General features: G+C 42.1%; 1 protein-coding gene across 3 annotated transcripts in view; it reads right to left on the minus strand.

Annotated features, from left to right (window-relative positions):
- AREL1 (apoptosis resistant E3 ubiquitin protein ligase 1) overlaps positions 1 to 22253 on the minus strand; it is a 44386-nt gene that overhangs the window by 16389 nt on the left and 5744 nt on the right. Inside the window, exons 2-5 of one of the 3 annotated variants that reach the window (XM_005212026.5) lie at positions 10215 to 10326; positions 6234 to 6294; positions 5182 to 5378; positions 3984 to 4221 (exon numbers count right to left, since the gene is read on the minus strand). In XM_005212026.5, coding sequence (XP_005212083.1) covers positions 3984 to 4221; positions 5182 to 5378; positions 6234 to 6249 — 451 coding nt within the window. In that variant the 5' untranslated portion in view covers positions 6250 to 6294; positions 10215 to 10326. 3 annotated transcript variants of the gene reach the window in all.

Genomic DNA, 22253 nt, shown 5'->3' on the forward strand with positions numbered 1-22253 from the left:
AATAAATGAGGAAACAGTGGAAACAGTGTCAGACTTTATTTTTGGGGGCTCCAAAATCACTGCAGACGGTGATTGCAGCTATGAAATTAAAAGACACTTATTCCTTGGAAGGAAAGTTATGACCAACCTAGATAGCATATTCAAAAGCAGAGACATTACTTTGCCAACAAAGGTCCATCTAGTCAAGGCTATGGTTTTTCCAGTGGTCATGTATGGATGTGAGAGTTGGACTGTGAAGAAAGCTGAGCGCTGAAGAATCGATGCTTTTGAACTGTGGTGTTGGAGAAGACTCTTAAGAGTCCCTTGGACTGCAAGAAGATCCAACCAGTCCATTCTAAAGGAGATCAGTCCTGGGTGTTCTTTGGAAGGACTGATGCTAAAGCTGAAACTCCAGTACTTTGGCCACCTCATGCGAAGAGTTGACTCATTGGAAAAGACTCTGATGCTGGGAGGGATTTGGCGGCAGGAGGAGAAGGGGACAAGAGAAGATGAGATGGCTGGATGGCATCACCGACTTGATGGACATGAGTTTGAGTGAATTCCAGGAGTTGGTGATGGACAGGGAGGCCTCGAGTGCTGCAAATTCATGGGGTCACAAAGAGTCGGACATGACTGAGCAACTGAACTGAACTGAAGAAGCAATAGCAACAGTTGGATCAAAGGGAAGACAAAACACGTGTATATTGTAACTGAATCCCTAAACGTAGTACTTTAAGATGATGATTTGCCTTTAAGTGTTCAGTTTGGAGCATATGATGATATCAAGAAATCTGCATTTCTTTTTATTTCTTCCCAGTGGTACAGGACTGTGAGATGGGTGGAAAGGAGCCCTTCCCTGCCGGCTGCCAGCCCACCCCCGTGACCTGAGCTCTGCCACAGCTGCCCTCAGTGTTGGGCAGGTGGCACTTTAGGCGGAGGGCGCTGGGCTAGGCAGGAGAAGAGGCTGGGGAAGAGTGGGATGGACATCCATAGAGACTTGCCGGGAGGAATCTGGTGTTGAACAGTTTGGCCAAACTGAGCTTCCCCACGATGACTGGCAGTGGCACTTGGAGCCCGTAGCCCCCCCCAGTCCGGCTGCTGGGAGCTCACCGCGGCGCATGGGGTAGGGAGGGGGGACGCGGGGCCCAGCGCAGACTGGCAGAACCTGGAGCCTCCTCCCCTTAGGCTGCTTCTTGCTGCACTTAGAATTTGGCCGTGCGTTTTACTTGGAATAACTCATTTTAAATGAACTTCCCGAGTTGAGAGTTCTGGGTTTCGGGTCAGCTCCTTCCAGGGTTCTCACCCCAGTGGCAAGCCCCTCTTTCTCTGAGACTGGCCACGTGCCTTGTCTTGTGTGGTGTCAGGCGCTGGGTTAGGCGAGAGGGACCCCTGTGGCCTCGAGGCATGGGCACTGCTTCTCTGGGCCGCCGTTTTGAGCCAGACTCTGGCGTGGCTCTGCCCAGCCCGGTTCAGAGCGTCTCTCAGGGGCACCCTTTCATGACGGGTGGGAACCTGAGGAGTTGTGTGTCTTCCAGCTGCCCAGGGCTCTCGTGTCAAGGCCCTGCTGTAGAGTTAGTCGAGTGGCCAGACCCCAGTGCTCCTCCTGTCATCCTGGGGCTCATGCTGCCTCTCATCCCTCGTGATTACCAGACTGTTTACCTCCCAGAGTGTTGGGCTTGAAGTTACATTAAAGGGAAGGTATTTGAGAGAGAAAAGAAAAAAAAAAAAAACCTCAGTATGTCCAAGGACAGCTTAGTTATGGTGCCTTTCCTTTCACAGCCTTCTGTCTGTCCCGTGGGGTGAATTTCCAGCATTAAATATACACTTCAAGTATATTGGGGGCTTCCCTGGTGACTCAGATGGTAAAGAACCCAGCTGCAATGCAGGAGACCTGTGTCCAATCCCTGGGTCGGGAAGATCTCCTGGAGAAGGGAATGGCAACCCATTCCAGTATTCTTGCCTTGGAGAACCCCCATGGACAGAAGAGCCTTGGCGGGCCACCGTCCACAGAGTCGCAAAGAGTCAGACGTGACTGAGTGCCTGACGCTCAAACACATCATCTGTGGCTTTAGTTGTAAACCGCATCGCATGCTGGCAGAGCAGCACTCCGTGCAACCTGACCGCAAGCCCGGGACCTCTCTCTTCTGACCATAAAGCAGTGGGCGGTGGTGTCACTCCTGAGCGCTGCCTCCTGCTGTCGCCCACAGAGTAACCACAGCTGACTAGAGTGTGGACACGGTCTGCGGTGAGCAGAGGTTCTGAGCCAGGGTTCCTGGAGCACCAGCGCAGCTCCCCCCAGGGGAACCCTTCAGGGACTTGGGCCTGCCCAGGCCTCGGACACGCGGGGCAGGGCCTCGCAGGTCACTGGGACAAGGGCTGAAGTCTGAGAACTACCGGCTTTAGCCGTTCCGGTGTCACTGATTTTCTACATCAGATTCCTAGATTGGTGAGGTTTTAAATTTAAGTCTTATTTTTATACAAAATGATTGGCAGACTTTCACTAAGCTTGAGAAGCAAAAGCTCCCTGTAAAATGTGCATGGCCCCGGCCAAGAGCTGTCAAATGAAAAATTCTGTACTTAAGCAGGTTTTCAGTGTATGTATCTTTTCTTGATGGTATGAAGAATTTATTTAGGCTTGACTGTTTTTAAAAACCATAATGAATGTATAATTTATGTTAAAAGTGTGAACCCTTTGTTACAAAGGAAAAGTAATTTTATGATTGGTTGCCTCTTGCCCCATCAACTCCATCTATTACTGTCATATTAGTCCCACCCCTGCTGTTTGCTCGGAGCCTTTAAATTTCTGTATTTAATTCTTATGATAAATGAGTCACCATAATCCCATGGAATTAGGTCTTTTCAAAACTGAAACTCTTGAGTCACAGAAGATAATCAGCTGTTCAGAATGATGCTCTGGATGGCCAGCATTCCGAGAATGTATTCAGACCGAAACTTTGCCTACCTCCTCTTTTTTCCCCTTTTACACATTAAACAGGTTGAGAACTAAAAAATAAAATAAAATTTATATAGAAAGGCAAAAGTTCTGGAAAAGCTAAAACAATTCTAAAAGAGAAAAGTGGAGAGTCAGTTTACCCAATTTCAAGACTTATTACGTAGCTACATCATTAAGACTCTGGTATTGGTGGATGGATAGACACTTACACCAAAGGAACGGAAGGAGAACCCAGAAATAGGTCACCACAAATATGCCCAACAGATCCCTGACAAACGCGCAAAACCAATGTAATAGGGGAAAGATAGCCTTTCCAATAAATGATGCTGGAGCAACTAGACATTTATAAGAAAAATACTGACCTAAATTACAAAAGCTAACTAAAAATGGATTACAATCTTGAATACTAAAACTGGAAAATTTTACAAAAAAAAAAAAACACAGGAGAATATCTTCAGAACCTAGGACTAGTCAGAGAGTTCTCAGACACCAAAACATGATCCATAAAATGAAAAATTAATAAATTAACTTCATCAAAATTAAAACTTGTTTTGTGAGAGACCCCATTAAGGAGATGAAAAGAAAAGCTAAAGATTGAGAGAAAATATTTGCAAACCACATCTGTAACAAAGGACTTAAAGAACTCTCAAAACTCAATAGTAAAAAACAAAAAATCCCATTAGAAAACGGACAAAAGACATTTCATTGAAAAGGACACACAGATGGCAAATAAGCACATGAAAAGATGTTCGACACTGTTAACCACTAGGGACATGCAGACTAAAACCACTATTCATAATGGCCACAAACTGGAAAACAACCCAGATGTTCTTTAACTGGTGAAAGATTAAATCAAGTATGGTATACTCACACCAGGCAATAATACCACCCAGCAATACATTTTTAAACCATTAAATTGTGTATTTTAAATGAATGAATTATAAAGCATGTGAATTAAATTTCAATAAAGGCACTATTTAAAAAGCAAAGGAGAAAAAAGGAAAAGAAAAAGGAAGGAAGGAATGGAGGGAGGGAGAAACAAAAAACCTACCAGGCTGAAAAATCTTGTAGTAGGGACTATAGGCCACGTTTAACCCACCGAGCTTCACTGAGATTTCATACCGCCCAGCTCTGCGTACAGTGAAAGCCACCTTGACCACATTGGAACTGGGCTCCTGGAGGACCTCCTGGGTCACTGGAATGTCCACTGCCAGCTCAACATGAGAGATGTGGACTCTTAGTCCCACAGGCCGGTGTGCAGGGAAGGGCTGCCCGTTCTTATAGAATAACTGTGGTGGGGAGAAGAGGGACACCCATTGGTGAGCAGGGGGATAACAGCTGTGCAACTTGAGAGTGTGTGGGGTGGGAGCGGGTGGCTGGTAAATCCCCACACCCACCTAATCCTACAGTCTTGCTCACACAAGGAGAAACAAATTCTCTCCATGCTTCGAAGAAAACCATTAAATCACAGACAGATTCTTAACCATTTCAGAGGAAAGGGGTGAAATATACTATTGAATCCACTTCAACTGACACTTAATGAACCACAGAGGCTGCCTCCCCTGTCTTACTCGCCCTTTTTTCTTACATTTATCACTGCTAGCTCAAGCATCAGGAGAAGTCAGTGGGTATCACTGGCACTGAGTGAACAGAAGCTCTAGGCAAGGCTGGGGGTTTCGGACTATGAAACTAAGAAGAAGGCTGCAGTGCAGAAGTCACTGCAGAGGCAGCAAACTTTCTGCAAAAGGCCAGAGAGTAATACTGTTAGTTAGCAGGGCATACATAGTTACTCAGCTGTGATTAATGTCTCAAATGTGACCGCATCTATAGGCAGTACAGGAAGATGAATGGGTGCGAATGTGTTCCAATAAGCCTGTATTTATAGAAGCAGGAAGTGAGCTTGATTTAACGCTTGGGCCATGGTTTGCCAACCCCTAATCTACAACACCTACCCTCTTCAGTAACATTTTTCTCATTGTGAAAATGTAACATTAAGCTTTATACTTCTTCTAAGCTGAATACTTATTAAAGCCAAATGATAGAAAAATTGACTCTTTAGATGTTAACAATTCCCAAGTTCCTGGTGGGGGTAGGTGGGCGAGATGGGGGAATTGAAAAACAAGGGAAAATATTAACAGTCCAGGCCAGACCGGACTAGGCTCTGGAAGGCAACTGACTCAGAAACCCCAGTGCGTACAGAGACAGAAACATTCCCTTACATGCACTCGGAAGGCCATGCTGTGGCCCACCTCATAGGGGTCCTTCCAATCCCAGGAGACTTTGCAAGACCGGGGATCCAGGTAATTTCCCCGCACGTAGTCATATATAGTCCGGTCCCCTCGGCGTTCGCGGTCCTCATTCTGAAGGAAGCTGACTACACGTGCGGCAAGCTCAAAGAGGAACTTAATTGTGAAGAAGAATGCAACCACAGACACTGTGATGCCACCTATGTGAAAGAGAGAACACACACCACCTTCCAGTTACACATTACAGCTTCTCCTTATGGAACAGGCCAGCCATCAGTCAGGGGAGAAGTCCAAAGACCCACTCTACTGGGTCACCACCTCTGTGGGTGAAGACAGGAACTTCCTTCCGTACCAGGGTCAAAAACGAAGGTCCTTGGGCCAAATTCCACCCACTGCCTGTTTTTGCAAATAAAATTCTACTAAAACACAGCCCCACCCACTCATTTACTATTGTCTAGGGCTGGTTTTGCCCTAAAACCAGAGTTCAGCAGTGGTGACACAGAGTGTATGGCCTGGGAAGCTGAAAATATTTACTCTTTGGCCCTTCACAGAAGAAGTCTGCCAACCCTTGTTCTATACCATGGACCATATACAATGCCTACCCACAAGCTCCCTGCCTGTGCTGGGCCCTGACAAGAGCAGTAAAAAGAATGGGTGTTCTGCTCTCTCCAGTTGGAAGCCCTCCCCTTCCTTGTCCACTTGGCAAAAGCCCCCCCACAGTCCCTACCACAGTCAGGGGTTCCTTCTGGGCTCCCTCAAACTCCTGTACATTGATTCATTTACTCAACGTTTCTCCCCTTTGTGTTACGAACTTCATGGAGGCAGATTTTTGCCTTATTTGACTTTGACTCGACAGGAAACAGTGTCTGGCACTGGCTATAATTACTCAATAAATATTTCTCAAGTGAATGAATTCCGCTGCTAACTCTGTGAAGGTACATTCTGGCATGATTAGAAATATTTCTAAGTCTCTTTTCAAGGACAAAGAGGGAGGCAGAAAAGGATATAAGCAACCCTAACCAAAAAAATGAGAGAGGGCTCTCTCCGTGACGTACCAATAACGTAAAACATCAGGTCCCTTCAGTGCCAACAGACAGCCGAGGATCACAGCTGCAGCTGCAAAAGAAAACGTGTTTAGTTTTTCCTGACTCTTCCCTGCAGCCGTCTCAGGGAGAGACAAAGCAGAGCATGTGGCTTGAGCCAACCATCTCTGGCCTTCCTGTCCCTGCTCTCTCTCTAGCTTGACAGGTGCCCTACAACACTGCAGAGAAACAGACTGCATCACTGCCCCGAAAAATTTCCAATCTACCGACCACCCTAGGAATACCACAAACAGCCGCTTCTAATTACGAAATGCAGTAACATGGCTTTCATCTTCCTGGATCCAGGGCCCCAAGACAGTTTTCCCTCCCCCATGCAAAGTAGTGCTAATTAACACAAGCAAAGAGGATAATGGAGTCACTTTCCCCTTACATTTGCCTTCTGGAAGTAATTCATCTAAGTAGAAATAGTTATATAAAATGTGGATTTTTTTTTTAAAAGCAAGGATTATTATCATCATGTTGGCATTATGTAATTAAAATGAACTCTGGGTCATCTCAATAATAAGCGGTGGGCATGTAAGAGAAGCTGGCTTTTTTTTTTTTTTTTTTGCTGTTACCAATCAGACAAACTAATGCGCCTTGTGAAAGATGAGCCCAGCAGAGGCCAAGGAGAGGAACCAGAGGAGGAGACTGGACTTCTCATCCCAAGTGATGTCTGCCAAGGTCAGAACAATTCAGACAGGGGCCAGAGTCTGAGGGGAAACTTTCACTATTAGTAGAGTTATTCCAGAGTAAGACTTCAATCTTCTTACTCATTTGAACCACCCAAGGTACTGCCAAGGAAAAATGCAATGCACACTGACATTCCTATCTCACCCCTGAGTTCTGACCTTAGCAGGCTATACGTGCTCTCCAGTTCACAGTGCACTAAAGTCACTCTTTAAAGTCAATAGATATTAAGGTTATCAATGTGATCTTAAGCCAGCACCTTTCATCACCACTAATATATAACTTAGCGACAAGACATATGAAAATTTCTATGCTCGGATTTGAGAGGAACCAAATCACTTTTTTTTTTTTTGAACAGCTTGTGCTTTGATGTCTAATTGTGCTGGGAAAATTTAGGAGAAAGAGTGGCTGAAAATGGCCATTAGATCCTTTGATAACAATATATCCAATGGAAACCATAGGGAGTAGGTAATCTCAGGAGTGACCATGTCAATTTTCTTAGAAATCACTATTGAGACTGGTGTCTCAAGTCCCACCAGAAAAGAAATCCACATATGGAACATTAGCGGTATCAATACACATGGGTTACACTGCTCTCCAAAGGGTCTACAGAGACAATACACTAACTCAAAATTTGAGATCACAGCTAGCAAGTCTCCTTTCCAAACAAATATCTCATCTCCGAGGCTGAAAAGCTGTTATCATCTCTCTAAAAGCATCTGTCTGTGCCTTACAGGATGTACCAGGCAACTTGGTGGAACCAAAACCAGCAGTTTAATTGTCTCAGACACTCTCTCAGTTGGATGTCATTCAATCTGATCCTGGATGTGAACATTTAGTCCTCAGCAAAGTTACAGCACTCAGTAGAAAATGAAGTGTATGTAGGTGATGCTACAGACTTGTGTCTTAAGTCTCTTACTCCCTGGAGGAAGCAACACTAAATTTATGGCACACATCATGAGGGCTGGGGAAATTCCTATGTACTATCTCTCTGACAACTACAACAACATTTCTGTGAGAGGCAGCTGACAAGCAGTAAGTCAGAGCCAAGAGACCAGTTCCAGGCTGCAATTGTATGACCTGTCTAAGCTTCAGAGTTCTCATTGCTGTAAAAAGGGTTGAGGTTTAATAATTCCTATGGTACCATCTCCTTTAGTGTGACAGGACTTCAGTATAACTCTCCACAACTATCAAGACTCTTAAAAAATATAGCAAAAAAAAAAATAATACAGAGAATGAGGGTATACCGAGACTAAAGCTAGACTACGTGCATTCAAATCCATTCTCTGCCACTCACAACTTATTTAATCTCTCTATAATTTGCCAGTTTCCTTATCTATCAAATGGGGCTAATATTTGTGTGTACTTCATTGGGGTACTGTGAGGATGAAAAGGGTTAATACATGTAAAGGGTTAATACTTGTAAACAACCTAGAAGGGGGCCAGTGAGTTCTCAGTTTTAAAACTATTACTCTAACTATTATCAATAGTAGCAGCAGCATCACTGCTTCTTTGCTTCAGAGCCAATAAGAAACTGAGGGAACTCCTCTATAGGGTCACACTTCATTCAACGAGAAACGCATCACAACTACAAAACGAAAGGCTTCCTTAAGCCTTCCTAATCATACTTAAATCCTCTGCCTACAATGGCATTCTTTATACTGTTCTAATTTCATGTTTGAAAATTTTTATAATCAAGAGTTTAAAAAAATTCATACTAAAATAATTCATCCAACAAATAGGGAGTACCTACTTCATACGCCAGATACTGGGGGAATGGTATACAACAGCCATAGTCTCAGTCCTCATGGCTGATAATAATAAACTTGACTTTGTTAAAACCTTGTCCATCTCCCCATTCACTTATTGCTCACCCAAATCATCACCACCACTGATCTAGATCACCTACACCTTTTCCAATACATTAATTCTACTTTTCTATTTCAATTTCCTCTATTATTTAAAACTCAGCATACCAATTTTTTTTTTTTTTAAACTCTCTTCTCCATGAAGCCACCTTGTGACCAGGGAATTAGCTCTGTCAATTCATCACTCATTAATGTGATCTTTATGAACTATCCCACTTCTTGACAATACCATTCCAAACCCCCCCCCGCAACAATACTTTACCCAGCTCTCAATTTTGCCCATGGTCACATTCTAAACTTGCCTTCTGCATCTTCTCCCTCTGGATGCTGTCACAAAGCCTCCATGCCTTTGGATACAGGGTTTCCTTTTAGGGTGACCCCCCAAACCACTTTTATTCCAGATTCACTTCTTCTGTGGCAGTTTCTGTCCTCTTACTGTACCTGTGGTGTGCTCTCTGCCCCATCTCTTCTCCCGTCCCACCTCACAGCAGTAAACCCATAAGTTGCAACTCCCCTTACTGAGTCATTACCACAGGCCAACAGTGTACTAAGTGTTTCACAAGTTAGCCTAAATAATTGTCACCAATACAACTTGGTAAAATGAGCATTATTATTCTCATTTTAAAGACTTGAAAAAAAAAAGCTAGGGTTGGAAAAGTTGACTTGCTGAACATCTCCCAGCAGGATAAGTGACTCAAGCCCATGTCTAACTCTGAAGCCCAATGTTCTTAACCTCATATAACTGTGAATCATGAATCACGAAAAATGAGTGGAGTCATACGGCTAGTGAAGTATTTGGGGAGAGAAAAGATTTAAGAAAACAGGTAAAATAAAGTATGAAAAACATTACCCAATCTTACCGAGGCTAAAATTAGAAAGATAAATGTTTATGGCCTCCTTTTTAATCTTTTGAAATAAAAATAAAGCATTACAAAGGAAAATGGAATGCAGTACCGATTATCTAATGCAGAAATATCGCTTGCTTACTAAAAGATCCCGGGCAAGCTGCTTAATACTACAGCACTTTGGCTCACATTATCTACAAAAGAGGGAAAGGGGAAATACTTGAAGCTGTTTGTCTCAGGGGAATGTTAGAAAGTTGACTGACACATATTCTAAAACTCTTTGCCTTTTTTTAGTACAAAGATTTATAATTACAGTATCAAATAAATTTTAGCCCTAACATTGAAGATCCAGTGTGAAAAAGTCAATTCCCAGAAATGGAGAATTGATTTCTTCATACTTGAATATGCCCTGCTGGGAATAAAGTCAATTCTGACTGCAACTGTGCACGTCAATGCTAGCTAGGCCTTGCTGAGAGAACTCAGAAACTGGTCACTGAGTCCATATTCTCCATCCTAATAAGAAGTGAACCTTAACTAGCCTATCACCTTACCTTTAAACGAGGTCCCATGTTCTAAGAACCGAGGGGAGCACGTCTATTCACCAAAGCAGGTACCTTTCGGCCACTTTCACCTTGGTCTTCCAACTTCCACGTGAGAAAACAGCTGCAAGGTCAACAGAAAGTGTCCATCAGATCTTCAGGAAGGGTGTGTCACACAAGCAGAGGGTCAGTGTTTCTGGAACGAACTGCCTGAATTCCTGGGTAGAGAAACATAATCCCCAAATACATCATCTCTGGACCTCTTTCTAATGCAGGGTGCAGTCAGCTGCAGAAGGGTGCTTCGGGTCTGCTGTCTTAGGATCCTATCCTACAAAGAAAAAAAGGAGTCAGTGGGATAGGTTTTCATTTCTCAAAGAGAACTCCCAGCAAACAACAAAGAAGAGGCACAGAATAGGCAGTGGAAACCCTGTGGCACCAAAAATAACCAAAGGCAGGTGAACCTCTGACCAAGCTTTTCCCAATTAAAATCATGAGAAAAGCCAAGAGGCGATCTCACCGCCTTAGCTGGTCACTTCCCAGAAAGGAGCTCTGGCACTTCAGTTGATTCCAACCCTTCAGTAGAAGCAAACCAGAGCACAGACTTAAGAGTGAGTCTCCTCCCAACCACACGACCAGTTTCACTTTAATGGGACAGGGAACAAGGTGAAGAGAAATGAAAGGAGACGATAGTGGGGCCGGGTTGCAGGGGGCCTTAGAAGCCATGAATAAGGAACCAAGGGAACACTCAGCTGGAAAGGGGAAACCACCCAAGAGCTTGAAAACCTGATCATCCAACTAAAAAGTAAATTAAAAAATAACCTGATCAGTCAGCCTATATACAGTTTGCTCCCTTTATGCCTATGTATGCATTTCCAAGACAGGGTTAAACAATACTGACTTTATGTTTACTTTTAGTACTGACTTTAAAATTTTAGTAAAATTTGCTACTACGGGTGAGGGGAAGTTTTCTGTGAACATTCAAGATAAAGACACTGAGTAATAAAGTTGAGTAAAGTCCATCTTTACTGACCAAAGATATTCATGAACTAAATGTAGCAGAAAGGGGGTTCTAGTAAGAACAGCCACCGTACAACAAGAAACTACTGATCACTAAGTGAAGAGACAGTCCCTTTCCACGTGGCAGAAGCTGTTCTGAGTCCTTCACGTGTATTAATTCACAACCCTCAGACAGATACAACTGTCTCTATTTTACAAATTAGGAAATTGAGGCATTTTCTCAAGGAACTTTCTCAAGATCACCACAGTACATAGTAGACTTGAGTCAAACCCAGACAACCTGGACTCAGATGCCATGCTTTGGATGACCACTCTGCTGCCTTTTTATAAAGGGAAACTAAGAAACAAAATTAAAAAATGCTAACAAGAGCCAAAGAACAGAATGGGTGAAAGCCACCAGATCAAACAAGTTGGCAAACTTTTATAATTAAAAATAAATAAGCATGTGTTATTATTTTAAAATATGGTGACAGACTTGCCAAGTACATCAGCCAAAACCTGGGTCAACTAGCAACTGGAACCAGTTCAAACGAGCCACAAACAAGAATCACATAAACTATAAGAGATCCATCAGAATGTAATATAAGCATTTAAAAAATGATACTTTTAAGGAATAACAACCCAGTGAATCACTCACAAATAAAATGTTAAATGAAAAAGCAAGCACAAAATTATTTACATGAGTCCAATTGTTAAAATATTATATAAAGAAGACTGGGAAGAGCAACATAAAAATGTTCATAGTGGTCATTTTTTGGTGTCTGGAATTACAGACATTTTTTTCTAACTGTACCTTTTAGTGTTTTCCAAATTCTCTTTTTTTTTTGGTCTCACCATGTGGCATGTGGGATGGATTGAATCTGTGTCCCCTGCAGTAGAAGCAGAGTCCTAACCACTGGACTGCCAGGGAAGTCCCCCAAATTCTTAATGATAGGAAAACATGTAAGAAGTTTCTATTTCTGAACAAATACTGTGTTTTGTTTTGTTTTTTTTCTAAAAAAGGGAGAGAACAGGCAAAAGATCTTTATTTTTCAACCAAGGAAACAGTATTTTAAAACTAGTTAAATATAATAGAACGTACTGAACTTTTATTTCTACTCATAATGATCTCAGTGGGTCTCCAACCCTGTGATCAGCTATTCGATTATTAAATCAAGTAACTCCTAGATCTTACATCATCTTTATGGTGCCCCACAATGAACTGCCACACTTACCTCTGTTCCCCACGCTTCAGTGCTTCTAGTGAGCTTCAAGACTCAATTCAAGCCCCCAGCCCCTTTCCTGGTCCAATTCCTAAGACCCTCTGAGGACTCCCCACACCAGGCAGAACCAATCACTTCCTCCTTTGTGATACTCCTATGCTGAAGACACCTCTACTGAAGCATTTATTAGTCTGTATTATAAGTATTTGTTTATACAGTAGTCTCTCCTAATGAACTGTAGACTCCCTGAGGACACTTACTGGGTCTTACTCATCTTTGCCTCCCAGTGACTAACATGGTATTCAAAGTCATCTCAGAGTCCATACTTTCACAAGTTCCCCAGGTGATTCCTATGTGTGTTAAAATTCAGGAAGCATGGCCTCAACTCTAGAGCAGCCAGCCTGAGAAGGCACCTACTATTCTGCACCTCTCTATGAGGTTCACGGGTGATGCTGACGCTGCTGGTCTGCAGACCATGCTTTCAGGAGCAGCAAGGGTCTACAGCAGGAGGAGCTGGCAAACTACAGCTTGCAGGCCGAATCCAGACAGTCACTGGGTTTTGTTTTAAAAAAAAAAAAGTTTTGTCAGAAAGAATGAATGCAGCCAAGTTCCTTCGTTTACATTCTATCTTTGACTGCCTTTGAACTACAACACAGAGTTGAGTAGTTGCAGCAGAGATGTATGGTCTACAAAGCTTTCCTATCTGAGTGTCTACAGAAAAAGTTTATCCACTTCTGGTACAGACGACTTAGTTTTAAAGTTACATAAATGTGTAGTATTAATAAGCTCATTTTTATGTATCAAAAAAAAGCATAAAAATCACCTTCCAGTTCTACTGTCCCTGCTTAAGAAAACGGCTATAAAACTGGCGATTTTATGCAAATGTGTCTCCTGGCTAATTTCAATTGTCATTTAAAAGTTTTATGCCTTCCATACCCCAAATAGGCATTTTATACAACCATTTCCCAAAGTATGTGCTTCATACAATCATGCTTAGATTTCATCAAGGCTACAATTTCCTAAAATCAACAAGTACCTCAGGGACCAAATACTGTACCTGGGTTTCTAAAATTATTGCCATACATAATGACTCTGTTGCTACTTTTAAAGTGCTATTCTAAAAAGCTGTGATCCCTGTATAGCACAGGGAACTCTATACTCAGGACTCAGTAATGACCTGCATGGGGAAAAATCTAAAACAGTGGATGGATGCACATGTATAACTGGTCCACTCTGCTGTACACCTGAAACGAACACAATGTTGTAAATCTACGATAATCCAATAAAAAATTAACTTAAAAAAAAGTATGTGAAAGTCCACTTCAGAATTCTGGTACATAAAGGGATAAAGAGATAGGCAGCACATAGGAGTACCAAATAATAACCACTGAGTCCCACAGAACGAGTCAGGACAAGAGAAAGATGTGTGCTTTGTAAGATGTTAGTCTCCAGCATTCTCTACACAGAGAAGTGCCGACCTCAAGTCCACGGAAGTCGAATAAAAAACAGAGATCATTCAATTAGCCAAAGGCCCACAAGTTAGAGTGGCCCAACTGAGGATGTTCCAAGAAATAACGTGCACTATCAGACACTTGAGAATATTAGTTTACCTTTTCCTTTGCTTAAATTTCACCCTTGGTTTATTCTCCCCACCACTAAATCCCACCATAAAAGACCACCCTCCCCTGTCAAGCTTATACTCTTGAGATATTTATACAGTTGTGTATTCCTGTGACCTTGGTTCAGCCAAGTTATAGTTTTCATTTGTATTCTTTCCTCATCCATCAGCCCCTCCAGTCTCTTAATCATTCCTGTGGGTCTTCTGTGAACTCTCTCCAGCTGCTCCCCAGCGATCTGGTAATGAGGTGCCTCCAAATGACTGCAGCCCTCCAGGAACAGCCTCGTTAGTCAGAACAGGGTGAGCTCACCCTCCTCGGTTCCATGACATAATACTCCCAAGCAGACGATCCCCCCAAACAGAAAGCTAGAATGTTGCTGTATTAGACTATAACCCATTCCGTGCTTCCTTGATCTGGGCACTGGGGCATGCCAGAATGTGGTAGGAGACAGAGGATAAATGGACACATTCCCACTTGCATCCAGCTATCAGAGGATGAGGTGGATGGGGAGAAAAAAGTATTTTCATGTTATAACAAACTCATTTAGATAGTAAAATAGAATGCAAAACATGCATGAATTTCTAAAGATAAAACATGGACACGAACATGGACATGTTCAAAACATTCATATGCTTTTTGTCACTGAGGCAGAAAGGCGACTTCAGGCTCTGTTCCCAGCCCCCAAAGGGTTACACACCCACTGTCCTCTCCCATTAGAGGTACCTGAGCTGAAAATTCTGAAAATCACTACAACCCCCATTCAACTTACTGGTATACTACCCATTATCACTCATTTCATATACTCACATTTTTCTATGTTCCTCCATCCCTAGACATCTGTATTTTCTCTTACCTTAAACGCAGTTTTAGCAAATTCACTACTAATATCTCTCAGTTCAGTTCAGTTCAGTTTAGTCATTCAGTTGTATCCAACTCTTTGAGACCCCATGGACTGCAGCACACCAGGCCTCCCTGTCCATCACCAACTCCCGGAGTTTACTCAAACTCATATCCACTGAGTCGGTGATGTCATCCAACCATCTCATCCTCTGTCGTCCCCTTCTCCTCCTGCCCTCAATCTTCCCCAGCATCATGGTCTTTTCAAATGAGTCAGCTCTTTGCATCAGGTGGCCAAAGTATTGGAGTTTCAGCTTCAACATCAGTCCTTCCAATGAACACCCAGGACTGATCTCCTTTAGGATGGACTGGTTGGATCTCCTTGCAGTTCAAGGGATTCTCAAGAGTCTTCTCCAACACCACAGTTCAAAAGCATCAATTTTTTGGCACTCAGCTTTCTTTACAGTCCAACTCTCACATCCATACATGACTACTGGAAAAACCATAGCCTTGACTAGCCGGACCTTTGTTGGCAAACTAACATCTTTAGGTTCTTCTGTATCATTCATTCTTCATTCATTTCATTTTTTAAGACTGTGTGCTAAAAGCTAAGGTCACAAGGATAAGTAAGACAAAGTCTTTTCTCAACCTCCATTAACCCTGTCCAATGTGGGAGGTAGATAATACAACGTAGCAGGTGTACAAAAGAGGAGAAAAACAATATGTGGAAGGCAAAGGAAGGAGAGAGGTTATCTTGCCTGAGTGGGGCCGTTACCTAACAATGAGTAGGCCTTTTGCAAGGCAGGGAAACAACAACAACCACCACCAATATCCTAGGTAGAAGGAACATCCTAAGTAAAAGGACTGAGTCAAGAGAGAGTGATGAAAAGCATTATGAAAGCAAAGTGTTTGGAAAACCATGGGGCTAAACCAGGGTGCCTGATACTAAGTACAGCACAGTGCAGTGGTTAAGAGCGTGAATTTTACAATTAAGTGATCCTGAACAAGCTATTTAGCTTCTCTTCTGTTGCCTCGGGTATAACATGGAGATGCACTGAGAAAAGGAAGGAATTCAGCTGCCCTTGGGGAGCAAGACTTGGACTATAAAGGAAGGGAAGACCGGTTGAGACTGGAAACTAGGCCCAGGTGACTTGGCACCACAGGAGAGCCCCAGGGGATATGGCTCGATGTGCTACCCAGGCTTTGGGCCTGCCAGGTTATGATGGCGGTCTATGCCCAAGCCACCCAACCCAAATAAATGAGGAAGACAGCACTGAGTGTACCTGAGGGAATTTGGTTCAGCCAAGTTACACAGCTTTCATTTCTGTTCTCTCCTCATCAGGAAAGATGGAGAGATCCAGAGAAATCTCATTTTGAACCAATGACAGCAACAATCCAAAACACTAAGTTTCTGAATTCTTTTTCCAGTATGATGATAAAAACAAGAATCCACCTCTACTGAGAACTTACTACGTGCCAGCACTGTGTGAAGTATTTCACGGATCATCTCATTTAATTCTCTCAGCAACCGGATAAGGTAACTGTATTATGATGCCTATTTTACAGATTAGGAAATGGAGGTACAGACAGCTAAAATAACATGTCTGTGGTCACTAAATTGACAACTGAAGGAACCAGGCAATGTGATCCCAGAGCCTACCTTCTTATCCAGGAATATTGATGTATCAAGAACCTCCAAAAGGGTTGGGGAGGGAGAGACATTCTTGGGATAAGAAGAAAGAGAGCTCAGAAGTATTTAATTTGGAAATTTAAAGGAATATGACTTCATTTGATTAGACTCTAAACAACAGCAACAAAGCCACAAGAGAAGTTCTTTAACTAAGGGAGTAACAAGATCACACATTTAAAGAGAAGTAACTCTGGGGGTAATGTGAAAGAGACTCTGAAGAGAAAGATCAATGGCTGAGAGACAAGAGGATACTGTCCAAGGAAGCTTCTAGGCACTGGTCGTGACATAGACAGGAAGAGACTAGAGTGTGCTTTGTTTCTGTTAGAAGCAACAGGATCAGTGATCTTCGAGACAAAAAGCCCAAAGGGAGCAAGAAGCCAAAGACAAGTTAGGATTTTCTATGCTTGGGAGCCTGGATGAATAATGACAGAGAATTAAGGAGGCAGAGCAGATATGGAGGGAAGGTAATGAGTGCAGTAGTGAACTTAAGTTTAAAGCGTCTACAGGATATCCCCTGTCAATGTAGGAGACGTGGGCTTGATCCTTGGGTTGGGAAGATCCCCTGGAGGAGGAAATGGCAACCCACTCCAGTATTCTTACCTGGAGAATCCCATGGACAGAGGAGTCTGGCGGCCTTTAGTCCATGGGGTCCCAGGGTCGGACACGATTGAGCAACTGAGCAGGCACATAGACGGAACATATCCAGATGAGAAAATCCACAAGACAAGTGGAAATCAGCATCTGAAGCTAGAGATACCAGGATCTGGAGGGCAGTCAAAAGACATGGGGAATGGGGAGAGACTGCTAGAGGGGACCAACTTTAGACATATCCTGCCCTTGCTTCCTCAGAGGAGCTAGCAAATCAAACTGAGAAGAAACTCAGAGGAGAAAAAATTTTTAAGTAATTTATTGGAGGCAAAAGGAAGTGACTATTCCTCCAAAGTGATGGTGAATTGTATTAGACCAAGTAAAGATTTAGGCCAGAGCGGGGAATTCAAAATCAGCCCTCATGTTTTTTTTCCTTATATGGAACTCTCATTCTCTGATACAGCAACTTCTTCATGTAAAATTTATATTTTATCTCCATCTATTTTTACAAATAACATTAATTTAAACTTGACCTAACACATAACTAGTAAGCTCTTTGCAACTCAGTTCAGTGATATTATTTCAAAATTATTTTAATGTCTATAACAAATTCAGATCCAAACTTTAAACCCATTCTCTAGTCCTGTATAAATTACTGCTACTGCTGCTAAGTCACTTCAGTTGTGTCTGACTCTGTGCGACCCCATAGACGGCAGCCCACCAGGCTCCGCCATCCCCAGGATTCTCCAGGCAAGAACACTGGAGTGGGTTGCCATTTCCTTCTCCAATGCATGAACGTGAAAAGTGAAAGTGAAGTTGCTCAGTTCTGTCTGACTCTGAGCGACCCCATGGACTGCAGCCTACCAGGCTCCTCTGTCCATGGGATTTTCCAGGCAAGAGTACTGGAGTGGGGTGCCATTGCCTTCTCCAAATATATAAATCACTAGTAAAAAAAAAAACCTTTGTCCAATCTCTTGTCAAAATCAGTTTCCCTAAAGTGTCATTTGTATGTAGTAAGTCACCAATTTAAAGCATACAATTAAGAGTTCTGACAACTGTATAAGGTAATGATATAAAATACAATCATGATCCAGAGCATTTCATAACCCCCCAAAGTTCCTCAAGACCCTTTGCAGTCCTTCACCCTCCTACACAACCACTGATGTACTTTACTTAGCTATAGTTTTTGCCTTTTGCAAAATGCCTATAAATGACATCACATAGAAAATACAGTCTTTACTGTGTGATACAATACTTGTGAGCTCCATACATGCTGTTATTTGTATCGGTAGTTCATTCCCCTTTGTAGTAGTCACCCATGATGTGGGCATACAGTTTGTTTATCCATTCCCCAGCAAAGGACATTTGGATTCTATCCAGGGTGGGGCTATTATGGGTAAACATTCAAATACAAGTGTAATGTGGACATACGTTTTCATTTTTCTTGGATAAACAGCTAAAAGTGGGACTGCCAGGCCATGTAATAAGTATACATTTAATTTATAAGAAACTGGCAAACTATTTTCCAAAGTGGCTGTACTACCTTGCATCTCCACCAGCAATGTATGAGAGCTCCAGTTACTGTATTTACCTATGCTTGGTATTATCAATCTTTTAAATTTTACCCATTCTAATAGGTGTGAAGTGGTATCTCACTGTGGTTTTAAAGTCCCCGAGGACTAACAATACTGAGCGTCTTTCCCTGGGCCTGTTGGCTATTTATAAAGATTCTCTGGTATCCAAATCTTCTGTCATTTTTAAAAACTGAGCTGCCTTCTTACTGTAGTGTTGTAAAAGTTAAGTTATGAATACAAGTCCTTTATTAGATGCACATTCAGCAAATATTTTCTGTGACTTGCATTTTCATTTTCTTAACGGTGTTGTTTAATGAGTAAAAGTTCCTAACTTTCCTAACTTGATGAAATCTAACTTATAAATTTTTTCTTCCTTCTACAGTTTGTCCTTTCTCGTATCTTAAAAAATTCTTTAAAAATCTTTGCCTAACTCAAGGTCACAAAGATTTTCTTCTAGAAATTTTATCTAAAAGCTTCATCTAAGAAAATCTCGTCAAAGTTTTTAAAAAGACTTTTCTTTAAAACGCCTGTATTCCATTTATCTCATAATTAGTCACACAATTTTATTATCCCTTTGTTTCTTTTAAAATCAACTTCCCTCATTACCAAGCACTATTGAAGTTATAGTCTATTTCAGAATTGTTAAGATTTTTATCTTTTAACAGATGTTCCCCTTCTTCAATCTAATAAATGGCATTTCTAAATGTAGGCAAGATTTTAGTCCCTCGGGTCTCTTCAAATTGACATAAAACTTCTGGACCCCTGACGTTGGTTCTTAAAAGGAACTTTACATTTCTTAATTCAACTTGGATTCCATTACATCAGTCTCTTTAAAATAAGCCAGAGTTCTTCAGACTCAAAATTAAATGAACAGGGTATACGAGTTTCTATTCTATGCCCCTTGGAATAAAATATAGTTCATAGAAAGGAGGAAAAAGGTATACAAAGCTAATGTGACTAAAACGGAGAAATGAAATGAGAAGTTATCATTGCTCATTTCCTAACTTCACAGGACGTCTGAAGAGAAACAAAGTAGAAAACTGGCTCATCAAGGCCCCTGTCACAGACTTTAAATCAAGAAAACAGCAGCTCTGATTTACAACTCCTTCTTACCCTGATGTTTTTTTCCTATTTACCAAGCTGATCTACTGCACCCGATCCACAGATTTGGAACAGACCCCTGTGTTCCCATACCATGGCAGCTTTTATGCTTAGGTGACCCTGGGCCACCGAATCTTGGTTGTAACAGGAAAAATTTTAAACTAATTCTCTGAATCTGACAAGCCGTCTCCCTCAATAAGTCTAGGAAGTTTTTATTTCATTAACTGTGCATGAAATGACAGGCAAACAGCCAGATCTACAGCCTAGTGGGGTGAAACTGCAACTATCACACATACACTCAAAAGCTAACCCAGTTTCTACCTCTACTACCATCTACTGGGCTTCCCAGGTGGCGCAGTGGTGAAGAATCCACCTGTCAATGCAGGAGACCAAGAGACGTGGGTTTGATCCCTGGGTCGGGAAGATCCCCTGGAGAAGGAAGTGGCAACCCACTCCAGTGTTCCTGCCTGGGAAATCCCATAGACAGAGCCTGGTGGGCTACAGTCTGTGGGGTCACAAAGAGTCAGACACACTGAGCGACTTAGCACATGCATACACGCACACACACACATACATACATACACACACATACACTGCTATTACTTTCGATCCTACTCTCATTTTTTAAGAGAAATAAATTGTTTATATAATCAGAAGAAAGAGCAACCTTAAATGAGTATTTTATACTTCTCTGATTAAGATTCTGGGAAGAAAAACTCAACTAGGCACAGAAATGGCCACTTAAGAGGGCTCAATTTGGAGAAACTCAACACATGTGGCATTCAAAACATAACTTCTGTTGACCTAATAACTAATCAATGTTACCAAACATGGACTTATTAATTTCAAATGTGTATTAAGACCTTATTACATGCCAAGCAATATGCTGAATGCTTCTTGTTGTTCAGTTGCCAAGTCGTGTCTGACTCTGCGATCCTATGGACTGCAGCAGGCCAGGCCTCCTAGACTCCGAAATAAGTAAGATAGTTCCTGACCCCTTGGAGACACACAATTTAGTAAAGAGCAAGACAAGAAATAATTGGGGATAGTTCCATGTAGTAAAATCTATGAGGTATACACACGGTTTTAGTAGAAGCTAAGAAGGGACCCACAATCAGGATCAGCTCTTAAGCTTCTCAGGAAACGTCACACCACCCTCCTGGGAGCAAAGCCAACTCTTCCACTGGCTTAACAGTGCTTTGAGCATCAAAGGCTACAAAAACCACCTATGTGGTACTGTTTATTCTCAAGGTCAATGACTTTCCTCAGCACTGGTCAGAGAGGATTACTGGACCACATACATGGCACAGAAAAAGCTCACTGAAAACCCCAATCTATTTATCAAAATCATACATGATCTAAATGCAGTGTGGTATCCTGGAACCGAAAAAGGATATTGGTGGAAAAGTTTTGTGAAATCCAAATAAAGTCTGCAGTTCAATTCATACCAATGTTAACTTCTTAGATGTGACAAAATGTTACCACGATTATGTAAGACATTAACATTAGGGAGAGATCTGGGTAAAAGGTACAACAGAAACTCCTTGTACTATTCTGCTTCTTTTCTATAAACCTAAAATGATTCCAAAACAAAATCTGGGTTTAAAAAAAGTACATATGGTTCCCCACTTTCCATTCACACTCCCCCTTAGGATTCTGATCATGCCTCCCAAGTCATTGCTCCAATTCAGGTAATGCTCGCTTAAAACATTTTTCAAAACCTTATCTGTTTAAATGGTTTTCTATAAACCATTTATGTAGCCCAACCAGGTTTCCTTCTTCACCAGGATATGAAAACCCAAATCATACTTGGAAGGTTTTAACTGTTTTCCTAACAGTTCTACCACATACACCAAGGGGTATCCTTGGAGCTAAGCCTGCAAGCTCGGCTTCAGCAGTACATGAACCAAGAACTTCCAGATGTACAAGCTGGGTTTAGAGAAAGCAGAGGAACCAGAGATCAAACTAACGACAAATTCTCTGGATCACAGAGAAAGCAACAGAATTCCAGAAAAACATCTACTTCTTCTTCACTGGCTACACTAAAGCCTTTGACTGTGTGGATCACAAGCTGTGGAAAATTCTTAAAGAGATGGGAATACCAGACCACCTTACCTGCCTCCTGAGAAATCTGTATGCAGGTCAAGAAGCAACAGATAGAACTTATGTGGAACGACTGACTGGTTCAAAATTGGGACAGAAGCAAGACAAGGCTGCATGTTGTTACCCTGTTTATTTAACTTATATGCAGAGTACATCATGCGAAATGCTGTGCTGGATGAATCACAGGCTGGAATCAAGATCGTCGGGAGAAATATCAACAACCTCAGATATGCAGATGATATCAGTCTAATGGCATAAAGTGAAGAAGAACTAAAGAGCCTTTGATGAGGGTGAAAGAAGAGGGTAAAAAAGCTGGCTTG

The sequence above is a fragment of the Bos taurus genome, chromosome 10 (assembly GCF_002263795.3).
Source record: "Bos taurus isolate L1 Dominette 01449 registration number 42190680 breed Hereford chromosome 10, ARS-UCD2.0, whole genome shotgun sequence".
Taxonomy (NCBI): Eukaryota; Metazoa; Chordata; class Mammalia; order Artiodactyla; family Bovidae; genus Bos; species Bos taurus.